The sequence below is a fragment of the Dermochelys coriacea genome, chromosome 1, assembly GCF_009764565.3.
Source record: "Dermochelys coriacea isolate rDerCor1 chromosome 1, rDerCor1.pri.v4, whole genome shotgun sequence".
NCBI lineage: Eukaryota > Metazoa > Chordata > Testudines > Dermochelyidae > Dermochelys > Dermochelys coriacea.
In genome coordinates, this window is record NC_050068.2 from 16,021,211 (window position 1) to 16,041,021 (window position 19,811).

The 19,811-nt window shown below is 42.3% G+C and overlaps 1 protein-coding gene across 3 annotated transcripts in view; it reads right to left on the reverse strand.

Annotated features, from left to right (window-relative positions):
* The window catches only part of TENM4 (teneurin transmembrane protein 4), a 1,775,651-nt gene that overhangs the window by 153,199 nt on the left and 1,602,641 nt on the right, over positions 1 to 19,811 (reverse strand). For all 3 annotated transcript variants that reach the window (XM_043504093.1, XM_038368402.2, XM_043504094.1), the window contains 2 exons: positions 15,595 to 15,789; positions 10,327 to 10,527 (listed from right to left, as the gene is read on the reverse strand). In XM_043504093.1, the coding sequence (XP_043360028.1) occupies positions 10,327 to 10,527; positions 15,595 to 15,789 (396 nt within the window). The remainder of the gene's footprint in view (positions 1 to 10,326; positions 10,528 to 15,594; positions 15,790 to 19,811) is intronic.

Sequence of the window (19,811 nt, forward strand, 5' to 3'; positions counted from 1 at the left end):
ACTGAGGGAGAGAATTAGAGGAGCTGTCCTCTGACAGAAGCCAGCAATTGTCCAAAAAGAGCTCAAGAAACTTCTGCTTGATATAACTGACCTGACCGTAGAATCACAGGACTGGAAGAGACCTCGAGATGTCATCTAGTCCAGTCCTCTGCACTCATGGCAGGACTAAATTATCTAGACCAGAGGTTCTCAAACTGTGATCCATGGACCACCAGTGGTCCGGGAGCTCCATTCAGGTGGTCCGCGGATAGTTCCCTCTGAGGTGTGTGCTGGGGCGGCAGCACACAAGAGAATGAAGGGCCACCCACCTAATTAGGTGCTTGGACCCTGGAGAAGACACACATGCAAGGTGAGGTGGGTCTTGGGGGAATAGGGGGTAGATGGGAGGGGGCAGTAGGGTGAGAAGAGGGGATGGAGGGAATGTAGGATGTGCAGGGCTGCGGCAGCCAGAGAAAGAGGAGACTTTCCCCAGCTCCAGGGCTGCAGCTGCTGGGGAGAGACGGCCCTCCTTCCCAGCCTCAGCTCTGTGGCTGCTGTGGCAGGGGACAGACTGCACATCCATTGCATTAGAAAGGTAAGACTAGCGATACTAAAATATGAGTTGTGTGCTTTTATTTGTGGAACAAAAATGTTAATTATTATTAACTTTTTTTTTTAATATAGTGCTTTTATCCAAAGCGCTTTACAATAGTTAGCTAATGGTACAAACAACATTTGGAAAGATCATTAAGTGGTCTGCCGAGACTCTCAGCAATTTTCAAGTGGGCCGTGCAAAAAAAGTTTGAGAACCACTGAGCTAGACCATCTACCACTTGATGTCTAATTTCCCTCTGCTGAGTAAAGTGAGTGAGGTGCTGGAGGCAGGGCGACCAGTCATCCCGATATTATTGGGACCATCCTGATATTTGGGGCTTTGTCTTATACAGGCAACAATTTCCCCTCTCCCATTCCTGGTTTTGTCACACTTGCTATCTGATCACCCCAACTGGAGAAGAACTGTCTCAAACTGCTCTTGGACCCATCCCAATTGGATTTGAGAACAGGGTAGATCACAGAGATAGTGCTGGCTGCATCCACAAACTCAGTCTGCCAGACATCTCAGCAGCGCCCTAGACAAGAGAGAGTATCGAGCAATAGAGGTCAAATCTGACTCCTGACACCAAGTCACTGGTGGGTGCAGACAGGTTTGCCACTCATGCTGCTCAGGGTGGGCTTTCAGTTGTAAGCAAGTGACCTATCTGAGTTTTAAAAGACAGGAAAATCTCCTGCCTTTTTGAGAACCTCTCAGGCTGCAGGTTAAGGGCCAATTATGACTATTCAATATTGTGGACAGAGGGTGCAGGAAGCCCTATGTTTCTTCTCCTCTGAAGAGCACTCACAAAGGACACTACCACAATTTGGTTGACTGTGCTGGTTGACCTTTTCATAGCTATAGCCAGAGCCGCTGGTCCATATGATGCACAATATTCACCATTCCCCAGAGCAGCTTTGGCTCATCAGTGGCATAAGTTATCCTCAGCTTTGGGGAGGAAGTGCTAGTCAGAGCCAAATATAACTTGGCTGCGCTGAACCTGCATTGTTCTCTCAGATGGAGATTTTGCTTCTATGCAGATAGTTAAACAGGGAGGTTCAGAGCTACACGAATCAGCATGTCATGATTATGTAGGGCCTAATTCTGAAATCCTGACTGCTGCAAAACACCCACTGAAAGCAATGGGAGTAAGATCTTCGGGGTAGGCTTGTAGTACTGGTTCTGCATCAGAACAGACTCTGACAGTATTTTTCAGGGCCTATCTCTGAAGCCCTTTTGCCAAGCAAAGTCCTATTGCCTTCTATGTGAGTTTTACAGGCAGGAGGGCTGCAAGAGTAGTGAGATGAACAAGTTACAAGTTGAAGGGGGATCATTTAAAGCAGTTTCTGAGAATGCAGCAGTGCCTGAAATCTTCTTTATAAGTAATTCACATCTGAAACGAATGGAAGTTTATCAATTTCAGGGGCTATCACTCAGGATTTTTTTCTTTTGCTTTAGCCAATGTATCTTGGAGCCAAAAAGAGGCAAAAAGGCAAACCAGTGCCCTCCTGGGCACTGCATGAATAGCTTTGCACTGCAGTGATATGTAGGCCTATTTTATGCGACAGCTGATGTAACATCCATCTCATACAGATACATTCTTGCTCCTTAATGAAGGGAATGATGGTTTAAAGGTGGAATTACGCAAGCATTTTGCAGAGACAGATTTTTATTTTGGTGGCCTTGAGCATAATGTGAATTTAACATGAGGTTTTGTTTTGTAAGGTTGACACCACTGAGCCTGGGGGAATCAATTTTTTTTCACACATGTTGTGTTAATCCTAGTGCTGTTTGACCAATGAGATATGACACTGTCTGATAAAATAATTAGAGCTGCTGATATTCCAAGAAGAGCATACATGTGTGTATGTGTGTGTATACATAAAATATCTGTCTGTAATAATCCCCCCCAGTCTCTGATGGAAAAAACCATTAGGAAAAATAAAGAGACATTTTATTTGCTTTTCTTCTTTTAAACTTACTCTTTCCTATTCTCCATTTCTCCTAATTGGACTACATAAAATACATGTACACCCCTACCCTGATATAACATGAATTTGGATATAATGCGGTAAAGCAGTGCTCTGGGGGGTGGGGCTGCGTGATCCAGCGGATCAGCGCGTCAGCTTGTCTGGCTCTGACAAGCTGCCCTGAGCGGCATGTTAAGGGTGCCGGGCTGGAGCCGAGGGGTTAGATAAGGGGCAGAGGGTCTCAGGGGGCAGTCAGGGGATGGGGGGGTTGGATGGTTCGGAGGTTCTGGGGGTGGGGCGGTCAGGGGCGTTGGATAGGGCGTGGGAGTCCCGGGGGGATTGTCAGGGGGCAGGGGTGTGGATAGGGGTCGGGGCAGTCAGGGGACAGGGAGTGGGAGGGGCGGGGAGTGACTATTAATAATGGAAATGCTCAAGGCCAAAGCAAGTTCGATATAACGCGATTTCACCTATAATGTGGTAAGATTTTTTGGCTCCCGAGGACCACATTATATCGGGATAGAGATGTATTTCAATGAAGCAAACAAGTCAGAGGTGGGGGAAAAACAATTAGCCTACTGCCCAAAAGATCGTTGAATCGCTAACTTGTATGATTCAACTATAATAAATGAAACCAATCAATATTTTAATAATACCTTCACCTTACATAGACTCTTAAATCCAATAATCTCAGGGTGCTTGTAAAAGGACAAAGAAAGAACACTGAAGTCAACGGTTGTCTTTCCATTGCCTTCAATGGGTTCTGCATCAGCTTTTAAGTCCCTAGCCTGCCCTCAACAGAGAATCATCACTATCATCACTCCCATAACCGCATTTGTCGTTGATAAGCAATCAACCAATTGTCTCCACCCCTGACGATTGTGTGTCAGTGCCTGAGTCTCTGCGAAATCCATTCCTGTCCACACTTTTATGTTATCAATCCATCTCTTCTTCAACAGAGAATACAGGTTCTGAATTAGCATCTGAACTTGCCACTTTATCTCCTACACTGTCTGTCTCTATTGTTTCCCTCCAGGATGTCTTATGACCAAACTCCTCAGGTCGGTCATATCTCTGTCTGTCTGTCTCCTCTCTTCCCCTCCCCCTCCCCCTGCCCACTCGTCCCTTTTGTCCCAGGACTGCAGGTTTCTAGAAGGCTGGGTCAGTAAAAAGCTTTGCCACCTGTTACAAACTTTTAGTAACTAAGCCTTGCAAGATTTTTACCTCCATTTTTCAGAAGATGAAACTGAAGTACAATGAGGTCAAGCTGCATCTCCCAAATAACATTGTTAGGCAGTGGCAGAGGTAGGAATGGAACGGAAGAGCCGCAGCTCCCAGTTCCTTGCTCTGACCACACAACTTCATGACCATTGATTTTATGTCCCCCCCATCAATTCTGGATTGCCATAGACACAGTATAATTTTTCTTACCGCTTTGCCCAGTCCAGATGTAACAGTCTCAAGTAATTGTGACAGATGCCAACTCCGTATACAAGTCAATGGGTCAATTATGTTCTAGTTACTGAAATTGAGTCCATTGACTGTATGCGAGTCGATGTGTAGCAGTCATTGTCAACTCTACATGAGTAAATAAATGGACTAGAGAGCAACATTTTTATTGGTGCTTTTTACAGTCTAGTTTTAGATGTCTCAAATGAAGCCCACAGATGTTAGCTAGAGAACAGGAAACAATGTGGAAATCACCGCGTTACATATTTTACAGAGAAAGATTGAACAAACTGGTGGAGCTAAGAAAGACAGAGAGGTACATAGATAAGACTGTCAGGGACACAGCATAGTGGTCCCACCACCAGTCTGACAGCCTTTTTGCCATTGAGGAGGATGAAAGTCTCAGAGAAGGAGAATATCAAGCTGGAGCAGAGAGAAATGATTGCCATAGTTGGGACCCTCCTTCTAGATGATGTCATGGTATCCTTTCACACTATGGTTACCCCTCCAGAAGAGGGGACCCCTATTATTAGGAAAAGGGAGGTAAAAGTAATGGGGAATTCAATTTTTAGAAATATAGATAGTTGGATTTGTGATAACCTGGAGAACCTCTGGGGGAATTGCCTGCTGGGTGACCTTTCAGGACATCTAGATAGACTTATGTACTGGGGAGGAGACTGTGATCATGGTACATGTAGGTATGAATGACATAGGGAAAGGTAGGTGAGGTCCTGGAGACCAAATTGATGGTGCTAGGAAAGAGATTAAAGTCCAGGACCTTCTTGTTAACATTTTCAAAATGCTTCCAAGCTCCTTATACAGGGTCACTTAGAGAGGCAGAAATACAGGGGCTCAATACATGGATGAGATGATGTTGTTCAGCAGTGGGATTTAGATTTATAATGAACTGAGGAACCTTTGGGGGAGGAAGAGCCTGTACAGAAAGGATGGGCTCCAACTGAATCAAAAGGGAACCAGATTGCTGGCATGTAAAATTAAAAAGGTCATTGAGGAGCTTTTAAACTAAGGGCTGGAGGAAAGCCAACGGGTGCAGAGGAGCACATGGTTCAGACAGAGACCTCCCTTATGGGAGGATTTATTAAAGGGAAAACTCTATATCCCAGTAAAGAGAAGAAGACAGGAGTTGATAAAACACAGGTAGGAACTGAAGAGAAACAAACAAACGAGTCCCATTCAACTACATTGCATGAAGACAGCTAAACAGTGACAGATTTTATAAGTGTGTAAGCAGTTAGGATGAGCTCTACCTTGACATCTGGTGGCGAGTCATGGTGGGTTGTGGAAAAGAACTTCAGGGGCTGATCTCATTTGCATAGGCACACTCACCCTGCCTAGATGGTCACTTTGGCTGCTGTAGGAGCCCCAGTTTCTCTGTTATTGGGGCAGGAATAAACTGTTATTATCCTGATTATGTGAATCAAGGACAGTGGAACTATACTCGGCCTTTTGTTATGATGGAGGGACTCACCATCAACTAAGCAGCACTTGCTAGGAAAGGGTCATGAGTTCCAACTCCCAGTAAATGGAAAGAGGCTGGGGACAGGTATTAATACTTGGTGGTATAGGCCCCCTGGTGAGGGCCTTACATGCTAATTGTATTGCCTTCTCTCTCCACTGTGGCATATCGGAGCTAATTTTGATTCTATTAGGAGTCTAGTTACAGGCTGCTGAGCTGAATTCACTTTGGGCTAATGGTGCACCAGCACTGAGGCTCTCTTACAAGCTGAAATCACACAAAAAAAGCTAAACTTACAAAGAGCTAAACTTACTAAGAGCTGAAATCACTGAGTGTTGTGTAGGGGGGGAGCCTGAAGATATATGGCGGAGCAGTTTGCGGGACGGTGAGCAGAGCGGCTGGTGGAGCGGAGCAGTTTGCGGGATGGTGAGCAGAGCAAAGCGGCTGGTGGAGCGGAGCTGTTTACAGGACGGTGAGCAGAGCAGTTTGCGGGACGGCTGGCAGAGCAGAGCATTGCAGACGACACACAATCGTCAGGGGTGGAAAGTATTGCCTCTTGGAGGCGCCCAGCGGGGGTGGTATATATTTGTCCCAGGTCACTGGGTGGGGACTCGAGCTGGTTTGCATTGCATTATTGGAGTGGAACCCCTAGATACTGAACCCAGCCTTTGTTGCTGCCAACTCTGACGGGCAGAAGGGTTACAAGTGCTTGTATACAAATGCTAGAAGTCTAAATACTAAGATTCTGGGGAGGTTCTACCCTCAAACTACATGATACATAAGATAGTATAGTATCTCTCATCCTTTTCATTTTATAACACGTAATGAATTCCATCAAGAAGCAGAACAGATTTCTCAGGGAAAACTGGATCTGAATAAATATCAAAAGATTTACAAGAGTGAAAGCCACATTACGTAGACCCTCCATAACTTGGATCTGACTTTCAAGCAATTGCCACCACGTTTCCCTGTTCTGCTGAATCCTGATTATCCAAACATATTTGATGATATCTAAATAGCTTAGAAAACTGGGAGTCCACTGCATGTCAAATTCAATTTTGTGATAGAACATCAGCTTATAGGTACCTCCCCCATCTCTCCCTTCCCCTGGCTAGACAACAAAGAGGTTAAGAGACCTTGCTCTATGCATTAGCTGCCAGGCTTGGAGAAAGGCCCTTGGCTGGGGCTCATTAAGAAGTGTAGAGAGTTGGTGAGGCCCTGATACATGGTTTCTAAATTTTCCCTTCTGCAGTGAGCTGTTTAGCTGAACCCTGCTGCAAAGGGACCCTTTTATGTTTGTTTATGCTATCCTGCTGAGAAGGAAGGGGTTGTCTGGGTTTGTTTTCCTTCTCCTTTTGACCCTATCAAAAGGGAATCCCCGTGTTTATCTCCCTTCCCAGGAGAAACAGAACTATTGATCTGCGATCCTCCTGTGGAGGGAAATGAACAGCCTGCTTGCCTGGGAAGAAAGGGATCCCAGAATGACTGTCCCCAGCTCAAAAAGAGAAAAGGACTGGTTTAAGATGAGTTTTGCATTTTTCCCCCTCTAAAAGGTTAATGGCCTGAGTGAGTGTGGCAGTTGCCCTTCCAAAGAGTGCTCTTGCAGCTGGCACAGACTTCAGAAGATATGGCACTGAACAAGCCATTAAGGTCCTCGTTCTTCCCATAAGATGTAGGACAGGGCAGAATTTGCAAACTGTACTGCACTATTTATATACGCCAGCAAAAACAAACTCCAAACTACCATTAAATAAATATATAACAGAGCAACACAAATCATTCCAACAATATTGCTGACTCGTGTAGAACTAAGATCTCATCATGCTTTCCAAGTGGCCCAAGACTTCCACAGAAGTCAGATTGAGTCTACCTATTTAATCCTAGAGAGTCATAGATTTTAAGGCCAGAAGGGACCAAAAAATCATCTAGTCTGACCTTCTGCATAATACAGGCCATAGAAGTGCACCCAGTTACTCCTGTGTTGAGTGCAATAACCAGTGTTTGACTAAAGTGTCTCTTCCAGAAAGAAATCACGTCTTAATCTGAAGACTTCAAGAGATGGAGAATCCACTATTTCCTTTGGTAGTTTGTTCCACTGGTTAATCACCCTCTCTGTTTTCACCCCATGTTCCTCAGTGTGGTGTCTCAGAAAAAACGCTATCCTTAGGAATTAGCAGTCTGTGCAGCCAAAGTCCTTTGGATCTCATTGGGTCCTAACCACATGCTTAACTGCCTTGCTGAATAGGGATTTGATTAACACGTTTCAGTGTTCTGCTGCGTTGGGGTTTTATACTAGTGTGACTGACCACAGAATACAGCCCCTAGTCTGTATATTTTTTCCTGTTCTTTTTGTTTCTATTGTATAAAACTATAAAAAAATATTTAACCAAAGAAAAACAAAAAAAAGAATTTGAGCCATCTTCTTGGTTACGGCCATGTGCTGTTACATATCCTAATACTCTTTCACACTACATTTTAATCTCACACTCATTCAGTGAGTAAATCTGTCCTTCAGAATCCAGGCATCAATCCACTAGAGAGGTCCAGGTTATAAATGGGTGTTTATAAATGACTTTAGCTGTGAGGCAATGCATAATACCTTTAATGTTACATGTGGTTCTATGAAGAACGAAGCCTTGGAGTGATGTTGCTGAAGTTTCTCCTGTATAACCTCTGCCAGAGAAAATTTACTACAAGTATTTATGAATGTGGCATAAGCAAAGGTGTGTTTATATATGATCTTACAGGTGGTCATACGTAACCAAAGGAAGGGTGTGTGCATGTTTGCATGTAGAAGCAAAAATTTTCCATACTCATCCTTAAAAATCTTAAAACCGCTATGTAATCTCAGGTTTCAGAGTAGCAGCCATGTTAGTCTGTCTTCACAAAAAGAAAAGGAGTACTTGTGGCATCTTAGAGACGAACAAATTTATTTGAGCATAAGTTTTGTGAGCTACATTTTCATGCATCCGATGAAGTGAGCTGTAGCTCACGAAAGCTTATGCTCAAATAAATTTGTTGGTCTCTAAAGGTGCCACAAGTACTCCTTTTTTTTATGTAATCTCAAAGGAAGAATTCAGTTGTGAATCATGCTGCAGAACTGCTGAAAGCTTTCCTCTCCCCTCCCCTCCTCCTTACATATGTTTCAGTATAAGGAATCAAAGATGTCAATGCTGGGGCGGGGGGCGGGGAAGAGTAAATCACTCAATCTGTCCTCATGCCAGTGCAAGATTGTTCCCTGCACTACATATGCAGGAGCTTTGGCTAATCTAGTTTTAAATGTCACAGGTGAACGGACTTCCACATCTTTCTTTGGGAGAATATTCTTCAACCGAGTCGATTTCACTTGTAAATGGATTTTCTTGCTATTCAGTCTAGATGTCAGTTTTTTAAATTATGTCCCATGACTCCTGGTTATACCCCCATTAACCACCTTAAATAGTTCCTCCCCAGCCTTTGAGTTTACCCTCTTGAAATACTTGTAGACAGTTAATATGGTCCTACTCTCCACACACTTCAGTAATCCCTTAGCTAAACTATTCTTATTTATTCAACTTGTCACATTTACTCCCACATCAATCCTTCCAGTTCTCTTAAGAGTTGTTGTTTTTTTTGTTGCTCTGCTACAAATTCATTTAAGTTGCTTGATAATACTGTGGTCCTCAGAACTATACTCTATATTTGTGGTTCAGTTCCTTAACAGCTGCATAGGGTAAAGAAACCACTACAGATATGGTCTGCAGCTGTCTTCTTTATACTTCTTATTTGTGAACACAGAATACAGAACAAAGGCCAAGTAGACTGTTGGTCCAGAGTTCCAGACTAACGTGCATATGGTATTTCCAGGGTGCCATTTAGTGACTGGGTTATTCTTAAAAGGAGGGAGAAAAAGCCTGTGTATCTTTTTCTTGAGTCTCTATTTCAGATACCTACTGCTCGTTTCCAAGAAGCTTCCTGTTTAGCTGGGGAATGAGAAGTCTAAGCTCCAATTTGTTAACAAACCTGGAGATGTCACATAAAAAAATGATTTCCCTGGTAGATGTTTGTACCTTTCAAATACTTGCAGTCATTTATGTCCCTTCTTGCATGATCTTTTACAAGTGCCTACAGTTCATGTTAAGGCTTATTCTCTAGTTCACAGCCTATGACATACTTCAGCTACATCTACACTACAGCTGGGATCAATGCTTTGAGATCGACCCACTGGTAGTCGATTTTGCGGGTCTAGTGAAGACCTGCCAAATTGACAGCAGATTGCTCTCCAGTTGACCCCTGTATTCTACCCCCGATAAGAAGAGTAAGGTAAGTCAATGGGACAGTTTCTCCCATCAACCCTCCGCTGTGTAGAACCTTCGGTAACTCGACCTAAGGTACATTAGGAGTTATTCACATAGCTCGAGTTGCGTAGCGTGGGTCAACTTACCATATAGTGTAGACATTGGATTCATGCAAACACTAGAGGGAGGACAGACACAAAGTAGAACTGCCATCTCTAATGGTTCTATTGTCTTTTCATGGTTATATGATTGTGAGATTACTAAGTATTCTTTAGTCAAACCCCAAATACTATAAAGTTTGGAGGCTACAAAGTTTTATCAAGAATTAACAACACAACAGGCAGCTATATGCAACCTGTAAATTAAATTCATAGGAATATAATGAACAATAGCATGCCTAGGTAGTTTTAATGGGGCTATTACTATAAATTTACCAATAGAAGCAGAATTATTTATGTGGCCGAGCGATAGCAGTTATGCTTCCAGTCATGCCCTACATGTGTTTAACCCAGAAATTTGCAGTGCATGTTTGTAGACCCAACTGCTAATATGTTATTTTTTTTTAAAAGTCACTGCTGCAGTTACCGATTGAGCAATCGTGTCCGGTCCAGTTAGGATCGCAGCTGCAGAACCCGGTATCAGGCAGAAAGGTCCCGTGTCCAGAGCACTGGTCCAAACAGGTAGCTCTTGGTGTCTCACAATTCGTTCCTCCCCAGCCAACGGAACAGTGACATTCTCCCCGTACGCACACTCCTCGCCCAGAACAGGTGGGATCCATGCAGTCCACTACATTGGGGGGGAAAGCAGAGATAGAAAGTTCCAGAATGACCCATTTTGATATTTATAGTTTACAATGCAGTAGCATCTTGAGGCTGTGCAGTCAAATAAGACAAAGACAGCTTCTGCCCCAGGAAGCACTCAACAACTACTTTGAACTTCAGAAATTTCTGCACGAGAAATAGGATGGGATTCTGGAAAGGACAAAACGAAAATGAAAACAAAGGAATGCTACATGGTGAAATCCATTCTTATGCTCATACTAATAAAGCATATGTCTAGTACCAACTGGAGGCAATCAATTACATTTATAATAATAAAATAATAAATACTTTGCAACTATATAGCATCTTACTTTATTGTATTATAATCATAAGAATAATTATTATTATGAATACATTCAAGGATCTCAAAGCACTTTATGGACATGAATTAAGCCTTACAACATCCTTGTGAATTAGGCACTATCCCCATTTTACAATGGGGAGACTGAGAATAAGCAACTTGTTCAGACCATTACAGAGCTTGGAATATGAACCCACATGTCCACCCTCCCTGTCTACACAAAGATACTCCCTCCACTCACCTCCATGAAAGGTGAGATCAAGTGGACTATCAGTTCAACCCCAAGATGGAAATTATAGTACATAAGTGAAACAGAAATGATATGTGGTTACAACACTCTTGTCTGACATAGTGGTTACAATCTTTATTCCAAATATTTATCTCTTTCTATAAAATGGACAATACTCCTCCCCGCCATTTCTAATGCAAGTCATGAATGGCTAGATGCTCAGAAGTGGCAGTGATCAGCATGGGCTAGTAGACAGAAAGGTTAACCTTTGTGTTTAAGAGACACTAGTAATAAGATAGCATCAGTATAAATGTTCTAACAGAACAGTATGATGCCAGATTAACACTAAAAGGACATTTTAAATGATGTTTTCTGGTATAGGATAATTTTCAGAAGCTATATTAAAACCGATTCCACTGAAAGGGATTTCCAATTTAACTGGGATTTCTCTCAAGATATCAGTGTAGCCCAATGGCAGTGACAGTGAATGGCATGAACAGCATCTTAGTTGAGACAGTATTAACATAATTTCTGTTTAATGGGAATGCATTTGAATGGTGCCATTAAGTTGATGTTACTCAATCAGATATTACATTGTTGTGGAATTCTCAGCTTTGGGCTTCTAAGAGAAATTTCGAAATAAAGATTAAGACCCTGATTCAGTCTTAACCGTGTGCTTAATTTGAAGCCTGTGCTTAAGTCCTGTGAACTTCAGTGGGATTTAAGCTCATGCTTCAAGTTAAGCACATGCTTACTTTGCTGAACAAGGGTATAAAAGAAGAGAGAGAGAGATGAAATGTTATTGAATATCTATTTCTGTACTTTTATTAAATCAAATATTTAATTTTTAGTCTTTTTGAATGTTAGTTTTAATAAGGTCAGTCTCTTAATAGAGTTGACAGACAATCCATTTGGGCATCCTACTTAAGAAAATCCTATTGCACAAAACTTCTATACCACTAAAGTGCCTCTTAATTTAAGTAGTGCAAAGAGGCCTTCTATTGACTGACTGCCCCTGGGTGAATTTCATCCACCAACTGAAACATGCAAAACCACAAGGAATGGAGGAACTGATCATTTATTTATATAAAAGCACATAGGGCAAAAGTGAGAGGAAGAAAAGTCCCTTCAAACTATTCCCACCTCTTGAAACTGTCAGTGGCAGTGCCCTACGGATCAATGACAAGTGTCAGGCTAAGTTGCAAGGGCAGAGTTGCCCAACTACTGGCTCTAATACAGCAGAACACAACGTGGCCACAGCATATACTGACAGTTTGAGGTTGTTTTCTTTCCTTTAGGATTAATGAGAATTCCAACCACCTGCTTAAGATCCAGACACCTTGAAAGGAAACGCACCAGGCCATTAAGCTACTCTGATCAAATTCCCTGGATTCACAAAGCCTTCTGACTCTGACAAGCAATGGCTCAGCAATTACTATCCTGAGGCATGTGAGGGTATTTTCTGTTTCATAGTTCCTGGCCCTCTGCTTATAGTTGAAACAACCTTTCAGAATCACAAGATGCTGAAAAGGATGAGCCTATAAATCTCTTCCACTATTAGTGAGCTGGGAGCTAGGGTTCCAATTTTAGCTTGAGACCCTTGGAGCCCTGGCCCTGTTCTTGCTCAGCAGTAATAAGTACAAAAGAGACTAGGAAACAGACTAACAGAATCCTAGGTTCTCAGCAGATGGTTTGAACACAGAGAACAAAGATCACAGGCTAACTGACAAGAGGCTACCTCCAAGCAATTAATCATTCCCTGTGAAGGTCGATTGGGGAAAAAAGGTAAGTTTTAAATGAGGCTCCATCACAGAAGGCCAACACTCTGCTTCCTCAGCTCTAACACTCAAGATTATAGAGGGGGAATGTATGTGTGTCAGAATCCCCCATTTATCATAATCCCAAGGTCATTTTTCATGTTGAAATGAACCCTTTCAAAAGATGTCACAAACAATGGCAACTTTAATCTTGCCCTCAGTAGCCATCTCTCTTTAAGCGTTCTACACTGTGGCAAGGACCCTGGGACAGGATTAGGGGCTTATGCTCTCTTCTTCTATTGCTTTGGTGGTTTTTGAGGATAATGGTATTTTTTTCAGGGAGTTCTGCTTGATAAACTTCACCACTTAGCTCAGGAAGAGAGGGAGGGTGGGGAAAGAGGGTACAAAGATAAACATAGAAAACACAACAAAACCCAGAAACAGTTGAGTTTTGCATATATATTTATTTTACAGGTTGGAAAACAGCCTAAATTGTCTAATTCCTGTTTAGAAAGTGTCCCATTTATAGCTTAACCCTTTTGCATAACCTTTGCCAGTGAGATAAATCAAGCAGCAAGTAATGCTATAGCAGAAACTACACTTTCCCCAATATGCTTCATTGGTCATACAAGTTATTAGACTTATTTAGTACCCAAAAGGTAACTTCTCATTTTTCATTGCTTAAATTTGTTCATCCCCTGCTTTAAGTCTTGTTGGCTTGGCCTATGCCTTATAAAATACGGGGCAATAAAACTTTAGAAGAGCGAAAAGAACAACCTATGTAAGATTGTTAACTGATGTTTTATACACATTGCCGAAACTTCTACGGGGGTGGTGGTGGGGGGAAATAGGAAGAACACACACTAGTAAGAAAACCCATTATAAACAAGGAATAAGGATTGAAGCGACACCAAAGAAACTAAGAAATAATAAAAGGAATCAATACCAGATGTTCTTTCATGAAAGAGAAATAAAAAAGTAAACGCAATTTAAAAAAATGTATATCATTAGATTTAAAAAATTCTGCAGTTTTCCTACATAGCATAATACAAATTGTATTTTGCATACGAAAAACAAATATATAATAGAAAAATACTAAAACCTCATAAGAAAAATCAGGTTTTGTTCCTCATTCTTTTTCATGTTTCCACCTAATGGGACTTTGATACTGTCCCCTGCCACAATGAGAATATAAAACAACTGAATTGGGTTTATTCCACTGCTTCAAATGTGGCTGGGGAAAGGAAGTTCATATTAGGAAAAAAACAGATCTTGCTCTGTGTTCTGTACATTAAACCTCGCTGACATCAATAGGGGTACTCATGCATTTAACTGAGGGCAGAATCTGACTCTGACTCTTAAATAGTTTCCATTTTTCCACTTTTGTTTAGATACCAGTGATGATTTAATAATGAAGAGATACAGTGACCCACTTAGTAAATCTTTTCAGTAATAATAACTGAGTTTTCTCTGCTTCCCAGATCTATTACACTGTTAGCATTTTTTAGTCAAGGTAAGTTCTCAAGAGATGGCTTAGTAGCATGACATTTACACCATCACTGTATCCAACTAACAGTCACTGAGACACAAGCCATCTAATGCCAGAAGCTCAACCCAGAATTCATTTTATGCTTCTAAGAAGTGCCATTTGGATACCAGAATCCAACTCAGGTTATTCTCATTGCCATTGTATAAAAAGTAACCAGCTGAGGGGATTCTTTATCTCATACTCACTGTAGCAATTGCAGGTAAATTATGGAGTGACATTCACTCTTGTCCAAAGGTCATGTCTGAAGCCTATGCACCATTTAAGGAATTGGATTGGCATTTGTGGAAAGATGAATTAAACCCAGAATGAACTGTCTTTGGGGTTTTCTGCATTAAATTTTCAGAAGTGCTACACACTTACAACTTTAAATGAAGTCACAGCGGGAGCCATGCCACCTCTGAAAATCAGGCCCTTTTGGAGATCTCTAAAACTGGCTGATAGAAGGATAATTTGCAAATATGGAAACAATTGTCCATTTTTTGTTTTCTTTTTGTTTGTGTTTGTAAAGAACTGTTGCATTAAGAAGTGGTTATGAATTGGGGAAGATGAACATTTATCTTGTTCGTGTTCCATGATGGCAGATAGGATGATTACCTGCACAAACTAATTAAAGTGCTTATCAGCACCATATTTGGGAGTCACAAAAATAACTGTAAATGGAAACAATGTTTCAGGGCTAATGGGAAGTGAAAGAAATTTATGGCAGATCCATTGAAATCATATCTGGTTCTGAAGTTGAGCTTAAATTCATGTCCTGAACACATTTATGCTTTTAAACTTGAAAGGAAGCAGGGCCTCTCACATACTCCACCGCTTTATATATGTAAGCAACCACGATCACTTGGCATAGCCTGCCAGAAAAATACCCTCTTAAAGTAATTATACGTTTAGATGTGTAAATGGAAATGATGCTTTAATAAGAACATTTGAACATGTGATCAGATGTTCTGACCCTTCAACCAGATCGGTCTATCTGAAACGTTTGATGGCTTTTCACCCAATTACTGCACAAATATCACAGATAACCACAAGCTATTACAACATAACATTTTAGTGTTCCATCCATCTGTTATATTTATAAGGTGCCTATTACTGTGGTGTCTAAGTGCCAGAACTATTCAGTACCGTCTTTACATATGTAATTATAGATCAGCAATCAAAGCAAAAAAGGCTAATTGAATGTAACTTGCAAATACCTTCTTCGCAGCTCTCCCCCTTGTACCCTGGATTGCAGATACAGGTCCCCATGATGCACGTGCCATGATTATTGCAGGATACATCAATGCACTGGTTTGTTGGAACATCACATTCTGCCCCTTTCCAACCACTGTGGCATAAACATCGCCCTTTCATGTACTGACCATTTCCACTGCACAGTACTGGACAAGATGCTGAGGGAAATGGAAAAGAAACAGCATTAAACCATACTGTACCTATGTTATATGTGGGTGAGGAAAGAGGTCCAACTATACCCCTCTTTCCTTCTACTAAGGATAGCTCAAGGACCTATTCTCTTCTTCATATATACTCTCCCACTGGGGTATCTCAACTCTGCCTTTAACACCAAGGGCAACACTTTTATATGGATCACACTCAGCTCTACATTGCCCCTGATTCACTCTCTGATCAGTTTCCCATCTGTCTGTCTGCCTGGAATCTCTTTGCTCTTGGTTCCCTCAGACCTTTCTACAAGTGAATACTTAAAACATGAAATCATGATTCTGGGTGAAAATGCCTCTTTATTCTGGGTCTCTGATGTGTCCTACAGCAATCTGGAGTCAGACCTTTCAATCAATCTGAAGATCAGAAATATTGGAGTCCTCCAGGACCTTGAATCTTTTTCTTCTCTTCCATATCTTCACTGTCTTTAGATCTGCTTTGCAATGTCTCTAGACCATCCGTATACTTCATCATTTCCTTGACCCTGCCTCTGCTGAAAACCTTAGCTCTCCCATTTGTGCTGTATAATTTCTGATTTTATGGTCTTCAAGTTCTTTGCTGAGATGCAACCAGAATTCTGCAGTCAATTATTCTCCGACTTCAGTTCACGATAGCGCATCGCCCAGTCCCCAACCACCTTTTATGGACATCAGCTGCACTAGTTTTTCATATCCAAATAAAATTCAAAACTGTCCTCTTGTTTTTCAAAATGCTTCTCTCTGAATATACGTCCTGCTACTTTGGTGCTCGCGAACTCCACAGCTCCAGTCTTGGGCTCCCCTATGCTCCTCAACATGACTCTCCTTTACTGCCATGTCTAATGGGAAATGAGATGCTTCCTCTCTTCAAATACTATCTCAAAACCTAGAGAGACAAGGTAGGTGAGGTAATATCTTTTATTTGACCAACTTCTGTTGGTGCGAGAGACCAGCTTTCGAGCTGCACAGAACTCTTCTTCAGGTCTGGGAAAGGTACTAAGAGCTAAATACTGTACAAGATCGCACAGATAGTTTAGTATAACACTGCACATCTCAAAACCTTTTAACTTTAGCCAGGCCCCCTTTGCCACAGTACTGCATCATTCCATTTTCTCTTCACTGAATGAAATTCATCTGCAAGGACACATGTATATCCTGGTTTTCTTTTGCCCACGTCATCCTAGATGAGAGCAGCTGGATAAGCATTAGCTTTCACGTCTGTCATTCACTAAAGCATTTTCTGAACATTTTAGTGAAGAACACTATATAGAAATTGTATACAATACTGCCGTCTGTATTGTAACCACCTGTGCTAGACTTGTGCTGACTACAATGCCCCTATTTTACATTATTCCTGCATTTCAGTGCACACAGGAAGAGATATTCATTGTAGCTAAAGAAATCATCTCACTATCTGTTACTATCACAATGCTTCTCCAGTGTTGCTTTCATGCCTCTCATTACAGGCAAGCCAGTCTGAGTGTGTGACAGCATCATGATAGCAGTGGCCCAATATAGTAAGTTACCACCACTGACATTGTATTAAACCTCCTTGATCTGCAATGGAACATATTTTCCTGATTAAAATACAAGAGATTTACAAGAGAAAGGAGCTTGGAAATGCTTGCTTGTTACTAAAGAGTGTTTTATTTGCCTGAAATAACATACATTTAGAGTATGTGTCAAGTGCATCATTTGCAAGGTGATATCTATGCGCACAGCACAAGGCATAAATTGGGCAAGATGTATTAGGTGCTACACACTGCCCAGAACAAAAGAAGCTCTGTAATTTAACTTTTTAGCTGACCTGACTGAAGGTTTCCATTCACCTGTCTAAAATTTAAAACCCTGAACCTATTTCAAGGTACAGGGAGAAGATAGAGCCACGGTTTTCTGGAACAAGGACAAAGAATAATCCCCTTTAACCAGAGAGACTACACAGGTGCTGAGAAGGACTTACATGTGTTCTTACAAGACAGTTGATCACTCAGGACAAGATCAGATAAATTGCAGGCCACATGCGAGAAGGCTAGAGCGCTAAAGAGCCCTGTGTGAGAACACGTCCAGGATTGTCTCTAAACAGCTGCTGAGAATGACAAGGCAACAATGATTGCAAAGTCTCCTTTGTTGCATCCCACAATTATAGGGAAAGCAGGGATTTTTGGAATTCTTTTGGAATTCCCTTCCCTTCGTACCTCATTTTAAAAACCATGCATTTTAGCTGGATCATTATAGATGTGGAATCTTTATAATTCAGATTCTAGCCAAACACACAGTGTTAAGGATGGTTTTGTGTGCTCTTGTTTAAATTATGGTAATTCCCTTGAACAAATAGGATTGCAATGACCCAAACATACACCACTCATTGTAAAGCACAGCTCTAGAGAATATCACTGCAAAATACTTTATTCGTTTGCATGGATTTTTACAAAATAAAAGAGCTCCTGTCCCTTGCTCTAGGAGACCCTGGGATCAATCCAACATTCTAGCTTAGCAATATAAATCTAGAAGCTTTGTCTCCCTCATGCGGCTAAAACTAACCACCCAGGAAAAAGACAGGTTTCAGAGTAGCAGCCATGTTAGTCTGTATTCGCAAAAAGAAAAGGAGTACTTGTAGCACCTTAGAGACTAACAAATTTATTTGAGCATAAGCTTTCATGAGCTACAGCTCACTTCATCGGATGCACTCACTGTATTTTCCACCAAATGCATCTGATGAAGTGAGCTGTAGCTCACGAAAGCTTATGCTCAAATAAATTTGTTAGTCTCTAAGGTGCCACAAGTACTCCTTTTCTTTTCACCCAGGAAAAAGTTAATGACCCCTTGGTTCAGCCGCTCATCCCCACTTCCAGCTGCTGTAAGGCCTCATTGTGTTCCTTCCCCCAAAAGATGAGCCTTGCACCATGCAATAACAGACCCCACAATTTCAGGCCAAGCTGGAAAGCAAATTCCAAAACTGAATTAAACACATGGAACTACAGCCTGAGCATCTTTACTGATCTCCACAGCAGCACACAGACAGAGATGGTCTCTCAGGTAGGTGGGTCCCCAAGCCATTGAGTGATTTGCAGGCCAAAACCAACACCTTAAACTCCAGCTGGAAACCAATAGGCAACCAAGCAGATCCCAGAGCACTGGTATCATGGCTCACGGCAAGATGCTCCCACTTAACAAGTACCGCAGGAGCACCACTGGCTGAAAATCCAACAGACAACACATTGTAACATGGTGTAACTCCCCACTGCGGTGCCCCCCGCTGGCTGTCCTGGGGATTAGCTCTGCTAGCCAGTGTGCCCTCTTCTGTGGAGTCTTGCCACCATCACTTCTGCTCCAGGAACCCAGGTCACTCCCAGGATTGCGGCACCCTCTTCATGACACAGCCCTCCAGCTATGCCACATTCTGTGCTCCCCTCTTCTGGAAGATCTGCAGTCGGCTGTTCAGCCACTTCTCTCAGTGGCAACTGTGATCTAATGTCTGGTCACTTCCTCAGTGGTGATGCGGGGGAACACTGGCCCACCCACTACTCTGGGCCCTGGCCCAGGGGCCCTGTAGATGGCCACCACCTGCTGTGTCCTTGCCTCAGGGCCTCAGCCTGCAAATCCCTGCAGCCCGCCAGGAGCTGCCTTTATCTTCCTGGGTCTCTGCCTGCTCTGCCCAGGATGCTTGCTGCCTTCAGCCTGCAAGGCAGCCTGTCCACCTCCCTCCTCAAGCTCCAGGGAGTGACTGAAGCTGCTCTGCTCTGCAACCCTTCGTATATGGGCCAGCCCGGCCCTGATTGGCTGCTTCCTGTGCAGCCTCCCAAGGGCTTTATTAACCCCTTAGAGCCCAGTGTGGGGCAGGCGCCCCATCAGACATACACACAAATAGCAGCAATCCCCCCTGATATTCCTTTCCATGTGAGGCAGACAGTGTGATCTGAATCTACTGGGTTTTAGTCACAACATTTTTTGACAAGAAGGACTCCAAACAACCAAATTAATTAAGATGTCCACCC